This window comes from Lissotriton vulgaris, chromosome 1_1 (genome assembly GCF_964263255.1).
Source record: "Lissotriton vulgaris chromosome 1_1, aLisVul1.2, whole genome shotgun sequence".
Lineage (NCBI taxonomy): Eukaryota > Metazoa > Chordata > Amphibia > Caudata > Salamandridae > Lissotriton > Lissotriton vulgaris.
Window position 1 is genome coordinate 1,339,125,062 of NC_141685.1, and position 23,279 is coordinate 1,339,148,340.

Below are 23,279 nucleotides of genomic sequence, written 5' to 3' on the forward strand. Positions count from 1 at the left end.
TCTTTACAGAAAAGGGTGGAGACCTCTGGTCTGAAGCCACAGCACAGTGCAGCTGTTGTGGAAACTGCAAACGCCTTACTTGCTGGAAGAGTTTGTTTATCATGAATTAATGTTTCAAAATGCAACAGGTACTTCAAAGCTCAGGAGCCCTCAGATGAAATCACAATCTGCTACTGCTTTCAGAATGCTATCTCTTCCAAGAGCCGGGGCGCATCATAATAATTTTTTCAGGGTGGAGGAATGCGTGGATGTGACTTTCCACAATCATTTAATCTATTGGCTCTCTGGCAAGGTACTGGATGCTTAATAACTAGAGTTTAAAGATTGACCGAGTTAAAAAGTTTACAAAATATTGTAGCTGACACCATATGAAACACCTAAGATACCCCTGATATGGAGGAGCAGGACTTTGAAAGTCCACCGTGAATGTCATAGCTGTGACATTAATGGTGGGTGCCCTTGGTCCTCATTATAATTATTTGCCCTCATGATATTTATTTGGTGCAAGCTCCCCTATTTCTGTAATAGGAGGAGAGTATGTTAATTTCTGGCCTCACCTGTAAAATGGGTTCCCCTCAATCCACAATCCCTATCCAGCAGGGAGGGAGAGTTCAAAGAATCATCATGCCCACCATGAGACCAGGGCTATAAGCAAAAATCATTAAAAAGAGGCTCCCTCTCCTAAGATTGCCTTGTTGTCATGCTAGATTGAGACCTGCAAACCAAGAAGAAAATTTCCTCTCCTGAGATCAAACTAGAAACCTTCTCCATCTAACCAATAGTTCTTAAACATGAAAACGCCCCTCTTCTGGGCCCACCTCAACACTCTCCTCCATCTGGGAATAAGGCAGCCCAAGAGTGTTTTTCCCTCCGAAGAAGAACTACTTACCTGTATCCCAGTTTTCCTCCAAGTGAATCTTCATTAAGCTCTGAATTGTACCGCTCACATGCAGGATCCTGGAGCACTTATTAGTTTGTGTATTTGTGTACACACCCCTCTCTGTCTCTCTCCATCTCTCGGTCTGTCTCTCTCTCCCCCCGTGTATATTGTTTGATAAGTGCCACTGCTCCTTTAAGAAATAACCTACCACCAGTATCCCAACAGGGTCCTTCGAGACAGAGAAGCCAGTTTTCCTTTTATGGTGATCAAGGATCATGGGACATATGAAGCTAATTTCTCTGCTTTTCCATTTCTCTTGGAAAGAGGGAGGGTTGAAAGGACTATAACGATGATCCCCAGGAGGAAAACTAGGATTGCAGAGAAGTAACTATTCCTTCCCCTCCAGGGGATTTTCATTATTAGTCATAAGCACTGAATACAATAGCAAATCTGTAAAAATGCAAAGAAAGAGGAAAATAGAAAGAACCAACGCTACACTAACCAAATAAATTCCTTAGCCTGACCCACTTCGGCATTTGTTATGGGATTTGTGTTGAGAGAATAATGTTCTGTAAAAGTAAATAGCCACTTTACATATGTCAGCAATAGATACATTCCTTAACAATATTACAGTAGTGGCCCTACCTCTTGCTTTAATGGGCTTGGGGCCTCCCACACAAGATCTTACCGGCACTGCTATATCAGAGCAGAATACAGATAACAATTCACCTAGAAATAGACGGTTTTGAAGTGGACAATCCCATATGTACAGGTCTAAAATAGACAAATAGGGGGTTAGTCTGTCTAAGGTCCTAAGATACAGTTTTAGAACTCTCTTAAAGTCCAGAGAATGTAAAGCCCTTTCGGCTGGAGAAGAGGGATAAGAAAGAAGGGAAACACTTTGGTTTACATGAAAATCCAAAAGAACTTTTAGGAGGAACCATGGGTCCTTATCACAACTGTAACTTTGTGCAAAATGTAGACGGTTCTTCACTATTTAGGGCCTGAATTTTACTAAACCTACAGACGGCGGTTATAGCTACCTAAAAAGTTGTTTCATGAAGTAATTTGTAAGCTAACGTTACGGAGAGGCTCCAAAGGTGGTCATATTAAGGACCATATAAAGCTTCCAAGGTGGATGAGGTCATCCGAAGGGACGGAAAACATTCTTAGTATCTTGTAAGAAGTTTTTTATGACTAGGATAGAAACATTTGTGAAGGGTTTTTTTCATAGCCTGTAATGGCTGAAAGATGTACCTTCATTGAAGCAAAGGCAGTTCAGTTTTACACACATCAAGAAGAAACGGAAGTACCCCTTACTCCTGATGTGTTTTGTTCAATGTTTTTCTTAATACTCCAGATGCAGAATTTCTTCCATTTGAAGTACAGGATGTTCGGGTGCATGGACTTCTTGCTCCTTTTAATATGCTCATGCAACCTTGCAGATTTTAATTACCTTATTGCAAGAATTCAGGAGTCAAATTGTCAAGTTCGGTGTTGGAATGTTGGGAAGCCGAATGTAGCCATTAAACTTGAACAGAAGATCCAGTATGCGTAGATCGGTCATTCACCATTGCGTGAGAACTCTGTCTCTCATTGGCTTGATGGCTTCTTTTGGAATTAGCAGGATTAGAGGAAACGCTTAAGCAAACCTCTTCAACCAACTGATCAAAAAAGCATTTTCCAGATTGTTGGTTGGTAACACCTGGATGTATAACAGACTTTTTCATGTTTTCTACATTTGCAGGTACATTTATTTCTGGATATATCCATTCTCAAAAGACATCAAGTACTACATTGTTGTTGTTTAACACTCATTAAGACTCTCTTAAATTGCTCTAAGAAATTCTGCTTCGTATTTTGATAACCAGGTAGATGGACTGTTGTGATGTGCGAATTCCTTGCAATCAACCATTTCTAAATTGTGTGCGCTTCTAAATGACACCTTGTTGATGTAATGTATCATCGTACTGTCTGTTTGAGCAAGCAGGGATGTTGTGAAGAAGCTTGGTAGAAAATACTTTAAAGCTAGACAGACTGCCCTCAACACAAGCAGGTTGAAGACTTCTCTTTCTACAACAACATTCCTTGAGCTTGAAGCCGATCCATGTAGATTCCTCAACCGAACAGGGAAGAATCCATCGAAATAGTTTGGAATGGAGGGTGTGGATGAAATGAAACACCCCTTACGAGATTGGATGATTACCACCACCAAGGAACAGAATAAGTAGATTGTAGCCTGATAGAGTTAACTCGTCTTCCCATGTGCATGAGAGCTGGCACAAAGGATCTCCCAGGCTCGGTTGTAACTGTCTCATCTGTAAATGGGCGTTTGGTGCCTGAAAGATGCAGAATGCCACTGAGCTCAGAAGTGATGAGTTGGTTGGTTGTCATATGTCATATCCTCCCTCACAAGTTTCTAAAATTTCAGACTGAACACAGTACCTCCTACGTAGGATATACTTAAGCACACTTTGTCTTTATGACCGCTCCTAGGTAATGGACAGACCGATCTGGGATTACTGCAGTCTTGGAGTGTTTTATTTTGAGACCCAATTGCTGAAGGACAGAGACTTATCTTGAAATAATGCTGGGCCTCCTAGCAGGTAAATGTTTTTTAGGGATACATGAAAATGTTCCTCTTGTGCACAGACTACTGTCATGCAATTTGAGAACGTGTGTGGGGTTGACTTCAGAATAAAAGGCAAGACTATGTATTGATAATGAACACTGCACACCGTACCATCTACACATGTGTGATGTTTCTATTTCATTCTGTTTCATGGAGTGCTGAAATAGGTGTCCTGAAGCTCTATGGCACACATTCAAAACCCATGATGTATCTCAGGGTAAATGTAATGAAGTGCCAACATGCAGAGTTTCTCTATGTAATTGTCTGCTAATCTGAGGTCTAAAATGAGACCAGCACATTCCTGCTCTGGCCCATTCTTTCGAATCAGAAAGTAACACAAATAAACTCAATTTAATTTTTGTGAATGAGGGAGCATTCCAACTCCACTGTTTTTTCCATCAAGAGGGTGCTGCACTGTACTTCGAGTAACTTTCAATGATACTGGGGCATGTTGTGTAGGAGAGATGACTGAACCCCCAGAGAATAACCAAGTCACACAATATTCAGTACCAGTCTATACTTTGTTAATTGTGTCCACTCTTCCAGTTGATTGCTAATGCCTCCCTCTACCAAAGTGGTGGACATAAGGGGGGGGGGGGGGGGGGGGGGAGGAGTGCAGAGTCACTGCCTAGCAGGTTTTCCTGTTGCAGCTGGTGTTTTACAGTTGCCTCATTTTATGCAGACCTATGAAGCTGTACTACTTCTGCTGTAGGTAGTATTGCTGCACCACTGAGGTGCTTGAACCAAATGCTGCTGTGAAGCCTGTGGAATGGTCTGTGCTGGTATTCTGTACTCTTATTTTCTTGAGGCCTAGCTTTATGTGTCTTCCACTCCGCTTTCATGTGCTGCATTTGGGAGTCTGCATGGGTTCCAAACAGAGTGGTTGCAGAGACTGACAGGCTTAAAATGCTCTGTTGTGCCTCTGGTTTCAAGCTGGTAAAGAGCTGTCCATGGACTATGATCTTCTCACTATCCTTCAAATTCCCCTTGGACATTTGAGCCACAATTGGCAGGAGTCTGGATGATAAGAAGTAGGAAGGCACACAATACAGATAGCGTTGGGGTTTTCAAAGGTTTGCAGAAAATTTCAAGAAGAAAGAAAACGTATAAAGGTCTAGCTCTCTGCTCGAGAGTCCTATCAATTAGCACAGTGGTGGTATGGGTCCACCAATTAGGTTAAATTGTTCCTGTTTACTTCCTTTAAAAAGGCCTCTGAGAAAGTTTTATTGGCAATATATTTGTAGAAATTCATTTTTCTGCTTTCAAAATTGGACTTATTTTTTAACACCATCAGTGCTGCAGCAATTCCCCTCCTGTGCTGAGAACCTTTGAATACCATTGTTCATGACGAGCTCATCTCATCATGAGCACACGACCAGTGTACTGCATGATATATATATATATATATATATATATACAACAATCCTCAGTAACCTCTCGCCCGGAGCCCAGTGAAGGAACCGCTGCGCAGGAAAGAAGACGGAGACCTCAGGTGCAGTGAGCAATTTTCTTTAATGTACCCTCGAGGAAGCGGCACACAGCATGACGTTTCGGCCTTCATAGAGGCCTTGATCACATGACGCACGCTGGGAAAAGGCAATATTTAAAGTGCTAGTGTGAAGTGGGGATACATTTCCATTGGTCAGTTTGTGGTCACATGTTGCACCAAACACTAGATACTGACAACAGACTTCATATTTACAACCATATCACGGGATAATCCCTAGCTGGTCACCTGTTGCATCTATGGCACATGTGTCAGTAAAGTGCATAATGTAATTTATCAAAATACACACGTAATGTAAACAAAGATGACTGGATAAATCCAATTGTGCAAATTGCATTTGATGTAAACGATGTATAAAGTGCAATGTGCTACACGAAGTGTGTGCAAACATAACTGGATGAATCCAATTGTGCAAATGGCAAATGATGTAAACAATGAAAAAAGTGCAATGTGCCATATGAAGAAACGACTTCACAGATATGTACTATATACAATATACATTCTGTGCACAAGGTCATAAGCAGTATTTCAATAAGTTAATATTTACAAAAATATATAATAAATATATATAAAATAAATATATATATATATATTTTAAAACCAAGACCTTATGTTGCAATTATAATAAATGTGCAAATAAACACAGCACCGTTTCTTTAGGATGAGATCAATAGTATGCAAGAATAATCAAACAACAAGATGTTTAAAATACTCAGATCGCAGCATCCTATAAAATAAATGCAGAACATTGTTTACACGTGCCTCGAGTTGGATAGAGGACAGGCAGAGGAGAAGTAGACCCCTCCCAAAGGTGAGAGGGGAAAATCCTCGCAGCCTCTGCCTTGCCTCCATCCACTGTACTCTGTAATTACTTGGACCAGCCGCTGCTCCGAATCGTATGTACCCCAGTGAGTCGTGAATACCAAAAAGATAACCAAGTGCACTATTTTTATGTGAAGTTTTTTTCAACTGGTTTTTAAGTGACTTTGTGACATTGTTTTCTCATATTCCTATAGATAGAGCTGAAAGGTTCTTGAACAAGTGAGCAAAGTTCTTGGTACATCTTAGTGCAGCCTAAGCCTAGGCTGCACCCCACTATGTGGAACCATCCAGCCCTCTGATATTTACAGTATTAGCCGCACTCTATTCAATACAAGGACCGACAAGTAAAGCACAGTAAGGAGCAATTATCGAAGCTGTTACTGCTCGACAGGGGTGACAGAAGAAATATAGGACAGTGTGGAATAGTCATAAACATGTGTAAAAATCTTCTGTAGAGTTCAGGCCCCCCGGAGCTCGACAGTCCATATCCAGGATGTACCTGGTTTCCAGTTTTCTAAGGGCACCGTCCCTGTCACCTCCTCTCCTGTTTGGACCCACACAGTCGATCGCATAATAGCGCAAAAGGGAACTGTCATTATTATGATGTTCTTTGAAATGACGGGCCACCGGGTATGCCGGGTCACTGGTATTGATCGCCCTGATGTGCTGGAGTATCCTCTTGTGCACCTGCAATTTGGTACTCCCAACATAGCGCAGGGCACACGGACACTCCAGCACATACACCACATATTCACTCTTACAAGTAAGTTGTTGTTTAATCTTGCGTGCCTCAGGAGTGAATGGAATAGTGTACTCTGTTTTGTTCACACCATGCTGGCAAGCCTTGCAGGATGAACATTTCCTGAAGCCCCTACTTTTGCCAAGCCAATTTTTGCTGGTTAAGATTTCAGGACTTGACTTGACCAGGGCATTCTGCATAGAGTACGCTCGCCTGTATGTGATGGAAGGGGTACTAGGTATTCTGTCCCCTATCACTGGGTCACATTTTACTAGGCTCCAGTGTTTGGAAATGATCTTACCCAGCGCGGCCTGTTGGCTATTAAAGGCCCAGATCAATCTAACTGGTTGGTCTTTGGCGGAGGTTTGTTTAGTGTGGACTTTAGGCTGCAGAGCCTGGCTGCGTGGGATGGAATTAGCTCTAGCCATGGCTTTGTCCACCATTGCTGCCTGGTATCCCCTCGCTAGAAATCTGGACCTGCTAGCTTGCTGTGCCAATTGGCACTGGGCTTCTGTGCTGCTTAATCGCCTTATGCGGAGCATTTCTCCATATGGTATGCTTCGTATAAGATGAGCAGGATGGTGACTGCTGGCATGGAGGATCGTGTTTCCTGCCGTCTCTTTGCGATATAGCCTAGTTTCCAGACAGGTTGCTCCTGGTGTTACCGTCATGTCCAAAAAGTGCACCTGATCCCTACTGATATTAGAGGTGAAATGCAGATTGTAGTCATTAACATTTAAAATCTCAACAAAGTGCTCAGCCTCCTGACGAGTGCCCTTCCAGACCAGGAACACATCGTCAATATAACGATACCACTTAACAATAGATTGTCTGGAAATGTCAGCGTGCGTGCCAAGGAGAACCTGCCTCTCCCAGTAGCCCATATGAAGACAGGCATAACTGGGAGAGAAGCAGGCCCCCATGGCCACGCCCCTGACCTGTTGGTAGTATCTATTGTTAAACAAGAAAAAGTTGTGGTGTAAACAAAATGAAATCATAGATAATAACATGCGGTTGTGGTCTGCCATGATAATAGGTCTCTGTCCTAGGTAGAACTCGATGGCTCTGAGTCCGTCTTGGTGAATAATGCTGGTATATAAAGACGTAACGTCTAGAGTTATGAGCCACATGTCCCTACCCCACTCAATTCCCTGTATTTTTCTTACAAAGTCATTGGAATCTTGTACATACGATGGTAGCTCCTGCACAAATTCCTGTAAGAAAGAGTCCACATAAATAGTAGTCTTCTCTAACAAGCCCCCACATGCTGCAATTATTGGTCTTCCTGGGGGCTTGTTAGGATTTTTGTGGATTTTCGGGATTAGGTAAAGGACTGGCATGACAGGATGATTATTTTTCAAATATTTCAACTCATCCATACTTAAAAGACCGAAAGATCTCCACCCCATGAGTAAGGAATGGAAGTCCTCCTGGGCTTTTTTAACCAAAGAAATGTCGCTATGTCTATAGCAGTTAGAATCATTCAATTGGGAGAGAGCTTCTTCAATATACAATTTCCGCGGCCACAAAACTATATTCCCTCCCTTGTCAGCCTGTCTGACAATGACATTTTCGTTGGCTTGGATTTTCTGGATGAGACGCATGTATTGATCATTTTGCGAATATCTCTTTCGTTTGGAGTTAAGCACTTTGGAATGTAATGACTTTATGTCTTTAACCACTGCATCGTGGAAAATATCCAAATTGTCATATATCATAACAGGTGTGAACGTTGAGCGCGGTTTAAAGGACGTTAAACCCCCCACCCCACTTGGCTCACCTCCTGATGTTGCTTGTGAAGATGACTGCTCCGTTCTGAGTGATTCAAGGGCTTCCAAGCCAGGTAAATCACGTGCCTGCAATCCATCGTCTGCAGCCACAGCCCTTGTAACGTTGTTGCGGGTCTTACTCCCAGCAAAATGCTTCAAAAGCTTGATTTTGCGAACAAATCTGTAAAGATCAATTCTCGTGTCCGCATAATTTAGGTCGCAAGGCGGACAAAAAGTAAGACCCTTGGACAAGATGTGAATCTCAGAATCCGACAGGACCATGTCGGTCAAGTTAACAACAGAGGGGGCAACGTCCCTTGCTCCAGATAGCAGGTTCACTTCCTGTTCCATCTTTTTCCACTTTTCTTTTTCCTCTTCTGCTGATTTTGCTCTTGCTCTGGATCTGGCCTTGCGACGTTTGTAGCGTTTTGCGTTGCGTTTTTTGTTGTTCCTTGGCGTGACTGTGTTCTCGGGCGTAGGGTTCCTCGCCAGTCTTTCCTCACACAGTCCAGCTCCTCCGCTGGCGTGAGCCTTGTAAACCCCAATTGCCTACCTGAATGGGCAGAGTTGGAGTCAGAATCGCTGTTGACGCTCGAACTCAGGTTGGACTCAGATGAGTCGTCTTGTACTGTAGACCTCTGACCCTTATTGGACTGATCCGTGGCACTGGCCAGTTTCTGGCCGCGTGAGGCTTTGATGGCATCGTATTTTTTTGCAAAGGTAAAAATGCGACCCTCAGCATAGTCCGCCTTGTCGCGCTGAAACTTCCAAGCTTTCCTTTTGCTGATGGATTCCTCCTCCTTCTGAATCCTTGCCATCATGTCCCCTCTAAGTTTGTTGCATTCATCAGGGCAGTCTGAGCTGGCTGCTTCAATGACCAGGTTGAGCTCTTCTATCTTCGCTTGCGTTTTCAACCGGTCACTCTCTGCATAGCGAACCAGTATTTGTACTAATTTCCGTGATGACTCTAAATTGCAGTCTGCCCATTCACGGAGCATTTCCGGATCCGGATCTTCGTAGCTCGGGGCCAGCATCACCCGCAAGCCACGAGGTATTCTGTTCACTTCTAGATACCGACTGAGTGAGCGGTGCTCCCACCACTTAGAGAGTTCTCTCTTCATTAATTTTTCAAGTTTTTTAAAATGTTCACGCAAGCTGACAATTTCCGTCGCAGGTGCACTGGAGCCGGATGGTTCCACTGACCCCCCAGCCGGGGAGTCGTCAAACGCATTTAGCGCTGCCTGTTCCCTCGCTTTTAATGCGTCTGCTGACATGCCGCTTCCCCAGAGTTGATAGTAGCGCGTAATGCGCTCTCACAGCTGCGTTGGAAGCTACTGTAGATACAGACTTCCGTACAACGGGGCACACTCTCTCCTCACCGGTGTTTTCTTTACTGCACTGCTACGCTGATCCCACACGCTGAGACCTGTCCCAAACAGAACGCTCGGCAGGCTCCGCGTCAGGTTCGCTGGCAGCGCCGTGTAAACAGCAACCGAGGGCAGGAACAGATACTCCCTACCGGGAGAGACAAAAAACTTCCGGGTCAACAGAAGTCTCGGCTTCCAGCAGTTCCGCCCAAACGAGGAGAGGGGTCATCCAGATACCGGCGAAGCACACTGCCAGTTTGGCAATATACAACAATCCTCAGTAACCTCTCGCCCGGAGCCCAGTGAAGGAACCGCTGCGCAGGAAAGAAGACGGAGACCTCAGGTGCAGTGAGCAATTTTCTTTAATGTACCCTCGAGGAAGCGGCACACAGCATGACGTTTCGGCCTTCACAGAGGCCTTGATCACATGACGCACGCTGGGAAAAGGCAATATTTAAAGTGCTAGTGTGAAGTGGGGATACATTTCCATTGGTCAGTTTGTGGTCACATGTTGCACCAAACACTAGATACTGACAACAGACTTCATATTTACAACCATATCACGGGATAATCCCTAGCTGGTCACCTGTTGCATCTATGGCACATGTGTCAGTAAAGTGCATAATGTAATTTATCAAAATACACACGTAATGTAAACAAAGATGACTGGATAAATCCAATTGTGCAAATTGCATTTGATGTAAACGATGTATAAAGTGCAATGTGCTACACGAAGTGTGTGCAAACATAACTATATATATATATATATATATATACACACATCCCACACAATGGCTCCAAGTCACGGGCCTCTGGCGCTCTCTGCCCGGTGCGTCTCACGTCGACAGAGCCAAGTCGATAATTAATTTCCACAGCCTTCTTTTCACAGAAGAATTAGAACACACTCACAGGGTCCCATAAATCCGCGTTTACTTTATTTGCAGTGAGGTTCTTATGTTAGCAACATCTCAGATATTTTTCTTGTAATGCAAGAAAGGTCCTCCGTGGCTCGCCTCCTGAGATGTTGCTAACATAAGAACCTCACTGCAAATAAAGTAAACGTGGATTTATGGGACCCTGTGAGTGCCAGACAGATAGAAAAGTGGTCTTGGATCTCACACATGGGTGTGACAATTCATTACTTCTGTCTAACAATGAATATCTGTCCCTAGGGGTGGGAGAGATGAAGAAAGAGGAGTGGCTCCTATAAGGAGCAAGGGCCGTCACACACCCCCAGGGGTGTCATGCTTCATTATAGGGCAGCTCCTCGTTGGGCCGGCGCTGCAAAGCCCACCGGGCCCCGCAGGGGGCTCTTTGCCAGAGATCTTTATTTGCCATAGATGAAGTGGGTGTGTGTAACGTGTAATGTATATTAAAGGGGAGTAGAGTGTCAGGAATATGAGGATTAAAAATAACTATGGAAACCCGCTGAACTAACTTTAATTAGTAGGTTCCATGTCATGACTAAAAACAGATAATACTTGGGTCTGGAGACACTAATAGTCTCTTCAAGTATTTAAGTGTAGTGGTGGTCGACATGTTTCGTGCCCTAGATTGTCAAAAATGATTGTGGCATTTCTTCAGGACCTAAAGTAACTAATAAAACAAGGACTAAGAGATAAAAGGCATGCTTGTCCGACACCACCCCATCTTACCCTTACCGTCTTGCCAGAACTAGTTATGTCTTTACAACTTCTCCCACCCAGCCCCTGAACACCCAATCTCTCCATTTCCGGCTTTTACACGACCGACCGACCCCGCAGCTCCGAGCTAGTCTCCACGTAGCGTGACAGGGACTCTGGGGAGTTCGCGGCAGGTATGCTAGGGGTGATGCGAGGACAGCCTCGGGGGAAACTGAAGCTGTCCCAAAAATGTGCGCTTGAGGATTTTATGGGCGAGGGGTAGGTGGGAGAGTATGCCACAGCAAGACGCCGTGGCACTACAGAGTCACTCCCTTAATCGTTAACCACAGCTTTCTCATGGCGCGTGAAAATGCCCGCTCAGCAGAAAGCCCTTTCTTGGAAATGGGAATTCACCGGGGACTGTTTCCTGCTCCGCCGTCTCTTATCCACTTCCCGTCCCCGCCTCCTTCCCGGTTCCAGAGTGTTCCCGGCTGCCGTCAGTCTTGCTGGCGTCCGCCTGTCCCTAGGGAGCTGGGTTCCATGATAGGGAGCTCATAGCAATGGCGGAGAGTTGTGTAAACAGAGCGAGTGGCCTTTGAAGCAGCTGTTCTGCCAGGGATGCAGGAACAGGGAACATGGGGGCTGGCAGGGCTGGAGGCAGAGCTGGGGGCTGGCAGAGTTAAAGCAGAATGTGCTGGAGGCAGACAGGGTTGGGGGCAGGTCCACTGGAACTAGGTTGCATAAAATGGCAAGTTAACACAGCACGTCTTTCGCAGCATTATTTCGCTACTTTCTCTTTTTACCACGCTGTGTCGCCGTATGGACAAAAGTTACGGCTTTTAGTACAAGTTCCACAAATGAATAAAACAATCAGCAACTGAAACATGAGCAGTGCTTCAAATGGAAATATAGAAGCGCCGGTACTCCTTGTCTCAGATTACCTACATGCTGCTGAGAAGTGTCTGAGAGGTGCATGTACCATCCCTTTCAAATAACGAGTGCCGGTCCGGCAAGAAGGGGCGGGACTGCGAGAGCCGATTCCATAGAGATAACTGCTGGATGCACTTCCCGAATGAAGCCTGCCGGCTCCAGCCCTCCTTTGCCTCCGCCTCTACCGCACTCTCATTCTCCGACGTCAGCCTGTTTATCAGCGCCGCGTGCCTCTCTGCAGACTCCCCCTGCATTCCAGAGAGGCACGCGACGCGATCCGGTCAGCCCTGCAATGCTGTGGAGACAAGACCTGGCCGCGCGCACAACGTTATCCTATGGGGAAACGCTGCGCGTGGCCAGGGCTTGTCTCCGCAGTCCTTTTTGTGCAGAGACGCCGACTATAGTTCTCGCTTGCGAGAACGTGCTTTCAGCGGGTTCGGCGTAGGCGAGACCTTAAAAAGGGGGGTGGTACACATCTATAAAATAGAGTTTATTCACCATGCCCTTACCAAATACACCATCTGTGGTCAGTGCCTCTTCAACAAACAGACCTAACTACAGATTTCCACAAAGAGCTGATGTAGTTGTGTTCTCCACTTTATTTTCCATCTTCATATGTGTACAATACATACAACACAAAAATGTAGCCAACATGTATTTCGTCTATGGTATGTATACCATTGACTTCATCAGGGCTAGCGAGTCTATCGCAGACGACCCAAAATACTGCGTATAAAATATTATCTAGTGCCTCCTAGTATCCGTTCCTTTCTATGTGGCTGCCAAACCTTTATCAAATGCTATTTATCCAATTGAAACATTTTTTTGTGTCTTTCCGAAATTTTAAGTTGTTCACAGGAGAGTGCTCCCTTCAGATTATCGGCGTGCCCCCTTGTGATTTAGACATTGGGCCTGGGGATACTTTGCAGACACTTAATAGGCTACAGTAGGTACAGCATATTATCATGTCACATGCTGCAGGCAGGGCTGCTTTTTTACAAGACACGAAAATATGTGACTTTACAATACTTGCAAAAATATGGAATTGCTCATAAGTTATGAGGATTAGAAACTGTTCTAACAGCTTACACAGAAAAGGCTGACTCCAGCAAGTGCGTTAAACACCTGAGTTACCGAGCAGCATTAGGCACTGGACGCTCTCATCATTTACAGTGTTTCCGAATCACATATGATCCGCCCTATAAAACTATACCATAAAAACTATGTTCACCTACATTGACTTTTAGCTAAAATCGTACTAGCTTCTCACTTCAGGGCTCAATGATCTGTTGACAACACTCTGATTACATCCCCTGGGACCAAAGAAAGCCTGTGGTCAGAATCACACACCGTACTGAGATGGAGAGGATAAACTCTGTACGAGAGATTAAGTAAAGCCAGAGTTTCGCAGCACCTGCGAGCAGAGGAGCAAGCTACTGGTGTGGGGAGGGGAACTCTGCGTCTGAAGGACAACCTAATCAAGCTAGCAGTGACGTCACGAATAGGCCCGTCCTTCAGACTTGCCGCATGACTAGAACCCGGACTCGAATAATATATTATGGGGAGAGCTCCACCAACACACCCCTGAGAAGATGCACCTCTAACCAAAAAGGTACGTAGTATACGAGTTCATCTTGGCCCGCTGCCAACTAGTAGCAGCTCTGTAGGTGGCTAACAAGCACTACCAGCTTTCCAGTGTCAGGCTCTCACTCACTCCATACCCCCTGAGTGAGCCTTCGCCAGGCCTGTCTGCCAACGTCTGTTTCTGCCAGAGCAAAGCTGAGTTTGTCGTCCTCCGCACAAATACTCCTCAATCCCAGCCATGGGACTTTTTGACAGCTAAACAGCACATTAAAACTCTAAAATTGCACAAAGTGGAAACAGAGAGATGCAGCACAAACCTCATTAGTTCACTTATAGAAAGCAAGCATTCTCCTTTTTAGGTCTCGTCCTATTAATCGCGCAAGCGATAATAGGACGAGAGTATAGAGGCTCAACCAAGCTCTGAAACCATCGCGGATTACGTCGAGCGCTTTTTACCATTTGCTACCCGAGCCGCCAGGCTCCGAGAGCTTCACTTCTAAGGGATCCGCTCCCCCGCCCACTGCTTCACACTTTTCACGGCCGCCAGGCCGTGTCTCGCATTTCTCCTCCCCCCCTCCCCACAGCAATGCCAAGAGCTTGTTTAATCAATGCCTACTTGTTTTTAGGTTGAGCTTAAATGAGCGCATATTCAAGGATGTGCTTTTGCTTGCAAGACTTATTGTTTATAATAAAGGGCTTAGAGCCACCTATGGCTTACCATTTGTTGGCTTCTGTGCCACTCTTCTTTGCAGTTTCCTAATTGGTCAGTGAGGGCCGAACACCTTTTCTGTTTATTATTGTGGAGCAAGGACCAAGTACTGATTGATTCAACTTAATTAGTGCCCGTCTGCTGCTCCTGATGTGACTGAGGTACTATTTTCCTCTGTGTTGCCAGTACACACTTCCCCTCCACCAGTCTTGTACCCACCTTTCCCTTGTTTTGTTTCTTCTACACCCTTTATGTCCCGCTGTCCATTACTGCTACTTTACCCCCCTTCATGTTGCTCCCACTACAACCCCCCCTGCCTTTTTTATGCCTCAAAAAAAAGAGCTAAGACACGGCCACAATACCATATCGCTTTTTGGGTTGAGCCTAGGTAGCACATGTGCTGCTCAGTGAGCCATGCTGAATTGGATTATGTACTTGAAGCCCCACCCACTCTCCGACCATATTTTCCATTGGCTTGTATCACAGTCCTACGTAAATGCTGGCTTCTGATTCCTTAATAGGCTTGTTAGTCCCACCTTGGTACAGCCTTGTCTGCACTTGTTACTTTTCATGAGGACTGGCCCTTTTACTTGTGTTGTTACACAGTATGTTTCAATTACATCCTCTAAGCACTATTTTCTGGAAGGGCTTCTCCTGCCTGCTTTTGCATGCAGGATACGCTCTCCCACAGTGGGATTTTTAAAAATGTAACCACTGCGGCAGCTTTAGCACTAATTATGGCTCTGTACTTTACCTTTGTTTCCTTGCGATCGTGAACACGGCTGCATATTACCTTTGTTTCCTTGCGATCGTGAACACGGCTGCATATTTATTTCAAAATGTATGTACTTTCTGTTACAATGCTGCCATCCGTGCTTTTCATATTAAACATTTAAAGCTAAAACGCAGTTGCTGCGATTGCTTCAGAGGCAAAGAAATGGAAAAACAAAATAGCATTTTTTAAAATTTCGGTACTTTCCCTAAAGCAGATGTGATCTCGCCGTAGGTGAGGCGCACGTGGGGTCTTCTTGCTTGACTCTCCAGCAGAAGCCCAGCTAGCGTCCAGCATCAGATCGGGCTCCCACAGCCCCACCTCCGCCTTCCTTTCCTCTTTGTGTTTATGACAGGGCACAAGTCCTATAAAAAGAATTTGGGGGACTGACAATATGCAAATGACCTCATGACGTCACGTGCTTAAAGTGTCCCGGTGTCTGAAAATTACACCGGGACACGTTCAGCTTACTTCTGTGGGGCCAAGCTTCTTGGCAGGGGGGACGGCGTCCAACCTGTGAAAAGAGTGGGGGAGACGCCGTCCACCCGCGTGTACCCCCGACTCGAGCCCTGGTTTTTGAGCAGGCAGCTGCAGCACCTCACCGGACGCACTTTCATAGAACCTTTGGCTGAAGGGACCAGTTTTTTTAATCGGGCCATCTGTCTCCCGGCGGGAGCAGGAGAAGCTTCGGCAGCATTCTTGCTTTCGTTAGGGTTGTACCAGGGGAAACGGTTTTGTGATATACCTGGTCTACCAAACATAAAGAACAAGCCTTTGCAATGCAATAGGTCTCGCGCTTGCGAGAGTTTGAGCTACTGGCACTGTAAATGACAATATCTTTTATTTACGTGTTGGTAAAACAAAAGGCATTGTCGTTTACAATACCAATAGCTTAAACTCTCACAAATGCTAGACCTATTGCATTGCAAATGTTTGCTTTTCTTTTTTTAAAAATTCGCATTAGGCTACACTGCTTTCCAAGCAATACACAATCTAAAATAAATACAAAACAGCCTTGTAGACCATAGCTGGAGCAGTGAGTTTTCTATTAACTCAGCACTGCAGTAGAGCAACAGAAGTTACATGTCATCTGTGTATTTACAGAAGTTAAATGTCATCGTGTATTTAAAGAAGTTAAATGTCATTGGTGTATTTACATAAGCTGCAGTTGCACATTAATTGCAACGTCAAGCACAAATGTTGTGCAAAGCGTTATCGACACAAAATCCCTGTTGGTGTCCAGGGGTCAGCAGTGCTCAGTAGAGTTTGAGCCTCGAGGCGACTGAAGTGGTGTGGCCGTTACACATGCACCTCCCTCCTGCCACAAGCAAGGTTCCAGTTTCTAACAACTGGCACTAGCTACTCGTCGCTTGACCCCCATATCACTACCGATTCACTACCAATGAAAGTACCTTCTTTCGCACACACTAAGAGCAAAGTAATGGCAAGAATGTGACTCTACGGCCAGAGCTGCTGACTTTGGAGCTAGGTAATGTAGACTGACCCCATCCAACACTTTGAGCAGTGACTCTCAGGAACACTATGTGAAGGCCACCAGACACAACTTACGTACCAGACACCAGTGGTTTCAGCCATCAATAGCAGGTATCTTCCCAACTAGGCTGCAAGGGAGTTTTTGAATATGCAATGAAACCTCCCCCCATACATTGCCGCATCGGAGTAGGCCTCAATCTTAGACTCCCTCATGCCACAAGGCCGTTGCTACTGTATTTTTTCTTAAGGTATTTTATGTACTAACCTCATGCTGACATCCTAAGGCAAATATTTACTATACAATGGAGAAAAAAACAGCTGCAGTATGCTGCCAGCCGCTTTCGGTAGGAGCAAAAGCTGATAATTTGAAGAACCTCATCTTGGCCTAGTTCGCAACTCTTCCTTAGCTGTGCCTTAATACACACTTCTAATTCCATGAATATCACTTTCCTACCGGTGTACCCGATTCCAGGATTCATATGTCTTGTTTTACTCATCGGAAACAATTGCAGGGTAACCTCTTTATTGATTTATCGACCCCTTGAAACACCTGCTGGATTCTTAACCTGGCCGGAGGAGTCAATTTGTGCACAATCCCTCTTCCCAAATGCTGTTCATGTTGCTTCTTCCCTCCCACCCCCACCCTCCCGCTGTCTGTGCTGCAACCTCCACCCACCATAAGAAACAAATCTGCTATGACGTGACCTGCACTGACTGTGCCATAAAACCTTTTCTTTTTACTCTCCTGTTGGCCGTGTTACAGGTTCACTCTCATTGTTCATGTTCCCGACCTGCCAAAAGAAATAAGAGCACCATGATGCTGCCAGCACCGGCCACATCATAGCATTTTTTAAATTACTTTTAGCCATGCTGTACAGCAGCAGCACTACCCTACAACATGGCTAAAAGACCTTGTCAAAGCCACTAGCTTTCGCAGAGTCGAGACCTTTTGGCTTTACCAGTGCTTGTTCTTTACAGTGTCTCTCCCTCCCAATCCCAATCTTTAGCCACTGAAGGAAAACAAAGCAGAAGCAACTTTATTTTTAAAGGTAGCACGTTAAGATTTACAGACTCAGCAGCACGTTTGTTTGTGGGAATCTATATTTAAACAAGCATTGGCAACGCCAATAGGTTTTACCTGTGCAAGACTTAATGGCATTGCCAATAATTTTAAACATGTTGCGCGTCAGCGAAGGCTTACAGTAAAGATAAACAAATCGTGAGGGTTTATAAAATACAGAAAGTGTGCATGAGGGCTGCACAAGCAACGATGTGGGGGCTCAATGTGCAAGCAATGGTGCGGGGAGGCGGAGAGACCGTCAGAAAACAGGAGCACTCCTGTGGTGTTCTAGAACGCAACAACAACAAAAGGAGCTTGAGAAGAAGGCGGTTAGTGGAAGGACAACAGCCGCCGACTGGAAACTGTACTTGGTAACAGCCATATGCCAGGAAGAGGAAAAGAGGAAGTGAAACCTGGTGCTGCTGACTAATGAGAAGCAGGAAAATGAGTGACTACAAAGCCAATCAATGATAATTAATGTGCGGGCTGTAAGCCTGCTTTAAGATGTATTTTATTTACAAGAGATTTTGCAAGCGCTGTGCAGATGAAACTTAAAAAAGGTTACAAAAAAACAAGAGCCATTACAAATGAGTAGGTTTTGCTTTTACCTGAAGCAGCTTCCTCAAGCAGTTTTGACTTCTCTGTTTGCGCTGTTGAATGATGTAACAAAAAGTGATCAGAAAAAGAACCTAGAGGATATGTGATTTGTATCTGGAATATTTGTCATTGCAAGAGGAAAGCAAGACCTACATGAAAGGACTGTACAGCTATAGCTACCTTCATGTAATAGATGGAGAACACACTGTGTACATTTACAATAATGGTCTTGTGACGGTAAACATGGACATGATTCTGGTTTATGGGACTGCCAGGATGAAGAGTACAAACGATATTTCTTTTTTTGTTCCTTTTCACGATAAATAACCTGGATATTTATTTTACAGGGTACCTGTGTTTGAGAGTAGGTGGGTGGATCAGGTATTATATGCTCCTTTCATGCTTACAATTAAGGATGCTCTCCTATATTTAATCGATTGATATCAAAAAGCATTTCATTGTGACTCATCTTATTACTAGGCTGGGGTGTACTTTTCACTTTGAATGCCAGCTTTATATATTTAAGTTTCAGCTCATTAGATTTTGTGCAGTCAATGTGTCAGGTGAAGTTTCAGCTTGGAGTAGCACATAGTTTATATGTTCAAGACTGTTCTTTTTTCACAAAACACGACAGTGTCAGCCACAAAACCCAAACAAAGGCAGAGGTGCTGGGCTGCTTGGTCTCGGTGAGATGCATGTATAGTCGTTGGCTTTATTTGATGCATTGTCGGAGGTGAAGTCTTTGTTCATCAGAATTGGAATAACACGTCCAAGGTTCAGATTACATATGTACCCCAGTAGCGAAGTGGGAGTGCATAGGTCTTTGGTAATATTCTCAGGTTGTGGGGAACACAGCGTGTGCCCTAAGCCCTAGAGATATTAGACTTTCTATCGCCTGTCACAGGATGGAACACGGGTGCTATTTCTAAAGGTAAATATAGACTAATGATCAATATCTACATAGTGCTGGGTATGATTTCACAGGTGCTGCAAACACATTCCGCTTTGCACCTGAAGCGTATATGGCTGTCACCCAATGTGTCTGCGGCACACGCTGCTTCCATGCTGGGCAGTGTGCGGATTCCAGAATGCCTGTGATGAGAGCCTACATTTATTTGGAGCTACAGAGTATGAAGGATGCAGTACCGGAGTAGAGCAAGAAGCACTTGACTTGTTCAGGAGTTCTCATTCAGAACCTTACCTAAAAGCGGTGACTGTTAGCCCATTTAATAGGGAAGTATGCTTTGAATTCATTTATTAAACCATCTTTGAATGAATTATGGAAGGTTCCCTTCTAATGCCATCAAATAGTGGCAGCATGTTTCTCATTGCGCACACTAACAGGTCACCGATGCACACAGAGGACAATATTCCGAGCGAACACTGCCTGCAACACTTCTAGGCACTTGAAGCTTCCAGGGCAGAAACCGACAGCACGGTAACTTACCTCTCATTCAATCGCTGAAGCAAGCAGTGTACAAAGAACTGCAATTTGCTTTGCCATCCATTCTACTACAGTACTAAGGAAACCTAATTGAAAGTTTGGAAGGCGAGGGGAAAGGAGATATGTACTTGGGCATTGTAAAGAGTAAGGGTAGTATGTACAGACGCCGGATTGTGCATGCCCTGCTGTAGGGGTAGCGATATCCCAACTAGGATGGCTAAGTATCTTACAAAGAATGCCAAAAAGTAAGATATTTTAATGGTAGGCTACCAGGCGACTGGAGCCTGTATTTTAAGATCGGTAGCCTATTGTTGTATCTAGAAGTTATTCCAAACCATTCCTAAATGTATTACTGTAAAATAAATTACTCTACATTCTGTGGGATAGATGGACTGTAAAGGGGAGCAACAATGGATAGGAAAAGCAGCAGAGATGTGTTTAAGGTGCAAACTTACAGTTGCACATAATGCAAGTAACAGACGTCTCAAAGGCAGACTTTGGCTTCCTGCAAAATAATCAAGCACGTGTTAAATCAAGGTAGAGGGTGTAGTGTCCCATCATGGAGCTCGTCCTCTATTGCCTGTCGAGTCGCATACCAGACCACTCAGGATTAGAAATGATTCAATAAGAGGAGAATATTTTGGGACCTTCCCTTTCGAAACATACCAGTATTTCCTTGGCATGGTTTACAATTCTCACTTTCTCCAAGCAGGAAGACGCCAGAGCTATCTAAAGGCACTTCCTGGTGATTTGTGGGAAACAACAAATGCTGCAAGAGCTTTTTTGATACACAGGCTTTCAGAGGGAATAAGTGGCCGCAAAAGGCAAGCACCATAGGACAGTAACCATCACGTGACTTCAGGGCACCAGAAGGGTCTATGATGATGGCACCTTTCCGGAACTTGCCCTCGTTGATGGCAAACAGGAAAGCACGTAAAGGTCAATGCTTTCAAAAATAGCAAGTTTGGACATTCATATGTTTTCCATACAGAACAATGTGCTAGACTGGAACGTGGCCCTGTTGGCTAGATTTCTACTCAATACCACTGCTATCCTGTATTTACAAGTGTATAAAGTAGTCAGTACCGTCAACATTTTTGGCAGCAGGGCCTGGGTTCCCCCTTGCTAGGTCTTCATTCCCTTCTTCTTGATCAGTCCTCGGCTCTGGGTCTTTATCATCTAGCCTGTTGATCAGTTTGTTCAATGTCGAGGCCAGATATTTGGATGCTTGCTTCCGGTCAAACTCGCCTTTCAGGCCCTCAGCAGCCAACTCCTCCTGAGTCTGTAAAATAATGACATTGAGAAGGTGCACGCATTTTATGCCCCAGTGAAACGGTTAGGGCACACTTGCAAAGCCATGACAACTGCTTAAACACCCCCCATGCCTCAGTCTTCTTACACTTGCAAATTCAGTGGCAATATGCCACAAGGGGTCCTGTTACATGGGGAGCACAGGTGTATACTACCTCTAACGCAGGGAAAGTGGTATACTGACGGGAAAGGCCCAAGGATAAAAAGTGAATGACCGAGACCAAAGCATGCGTCAGCTCATCGTGACCGGCCTAGGTAAGCAACAGCAGGGTTAAAGAAGCGAAGAGGCACAGGCCAGCCCTAGAACTCCGTGGTTAGGGATGTGTGTCAAAATAAGCATTCACTAGGCTGAGAGGCACCAGGATGCACAAACCAAGAAAACAATCTAAAAAAAACGAATTATCTTTTGTACTATGACCACTACAAGTATACACTGAAAGATGTACAATGTAATAATATAGTAATCAGTATTTTTAATCAACATCTGTCTCCTGTTCTTATTCAAGAGTATTTATTAATATTCATATACAAAAATATTTTACTTTAATTTAAAAAATAAATGTAAACATACAATTTAGGCAGTCGTTGACCGTCTTACAGAAATTCACCAGTTTACAGAAATTCATCAACCAAACTTACATGCTAAATAATATCACAGTGTGTCTATCATCCATTGGTTGTTAAAAAAACTATCATTGCAATACAAACTTCTTTTAATTAATATAGTACAAAAGGTATTTTTTTTTTTTTTTAATTGTTTGACCTACCCGGTCCTATTTGGCTAAAGAGGTTGGCTATTAATTTTAGAGTTATATCAAAACAAGAAAACATCACCACCTGGCAAGTGCTGACCGAGCCATATAATAAAGGCAAGCATTAATGGACAAAGCAGGCTCAGTGACGCAAGTTAAAGGAAGCATGAGGTCTAGTCTTGGTTACAAATAACAAGGCAGGACAGAGAAACCCAGCCTTTGACATGCTACAGGAGCTCGACCGGAAGTCATCCATGCCCACTTCTGTAGCTCTGAACATTTCAGAATTCTCACTGGGTGCTGCATTACAGCAAAAATGAGCACAGCAAAAGCATACATTACCTCATCAATTATGTTGTCAAACTCATTTTCCATTCCAGCTTTCACATCCTCTTTCATCTCGGACATTTCAGATTTGGGTAAGAGGATATCCTCAAGCTCTTTCTCAAACTCTCGGAGGAGCTCGCTCTCATCATCATCCTCTCCGGGTGGTTTCTCAGGTTGCGACACGTCCTCGCTCACTGGGGTTTCTGTGCTTTGAGCCAACTCGTCCGGTGGGATCTCCTCATCCTCCTGCTACAGGAGACAACAAAGATCAAAGCTAATTCAACAGACTAACTTATCACCTGGGATACTATACAGTGGACTGCGAGTCAGTATCTACTCAACCAACTTTTCGCTGATGAGGAAAACATCCAATTCTAGGCTAATTTGTACACTAGGGTAAAATGAGCGCTCAGCTGCCCAAAAGGGTATCAATCCTAGATTGATTACTCTTATGGCTCTCTACACATACCACTGACTTTATGTTATTTCTACCAAAGTTAAAGTATGTCCATTCATGAAGAGCATTGTTTATAAATGCTAATGCCATGCTTAATTGCAAAACAGGAGCAACTAATACAATAGCAAGCAGTGGCATAGATGCTATGACCATAGAATTTTAAATTGGTACAACGTAGTAAACCACGCCACTATTTCTGGGAAGGAAGAGAGGAGTGAAAGAAACGTTAACATATTTGTGGGATTGGAGAATGATTGGGATTATTTATAATTGGTTTATTTTTTCCCTGCAGATTTGTATGTTAGATGTTCAAAATTGCAGTCATTTTAGGAACACTTCCACTAAATGCAAAGGATGCTATGAGACTTTTTGCCACACTGTTAATTCGCACTTAATGCACATTGTAGATTTTCATAACTAGCATCAGAAATGAAAGAATTTTGAAGGAGATAGTGCCTGAGTTGGAAGAGAAAGATAAGTGCATGTAAAAAAAAAAAAAAGTTC

At 44.2% G+C, this 23,279-nt stretch overlaps 1 protein-coding gene across 4 annotated transcripts in view; it reads right to left on the reverse strand.

Moving 5' to 3' along the window:
- OS9 (OS9 endoplasmic reticulum lectin) overlaps window positions 1-23,279 on the reverse strand; it is a 310,804-nt gene that overhangs the window by 40,100 nt on the left and 247,425 nt on the right. For 2 of the 4 annotated variants that reach the window (XM_086966442.1, XM_086966451.1), the window contains exons 11-13: window positions 22,334-22,567; window positions 21,015-21,210; window positions 18,496-18,537 (exon numbers count right to left, since the gene is read on the reverse strand). In XM_086966442.1, the coding sequence (XP_086822568.1) occupies window positions 18,496-18,537; window positions 21,015-21,210; window positions 22,334-22,567 (472 nt within the window). The remainder of the gene's footprint in view (window positions 1-18,495; window positions 18,538-21,014; window positions 21,211-22,333; window positions 22,568-23,279) is intronic. The other 2 variants (XM_086966460.1, XM_086966467.1) reach the window with 1 other exon arrangement.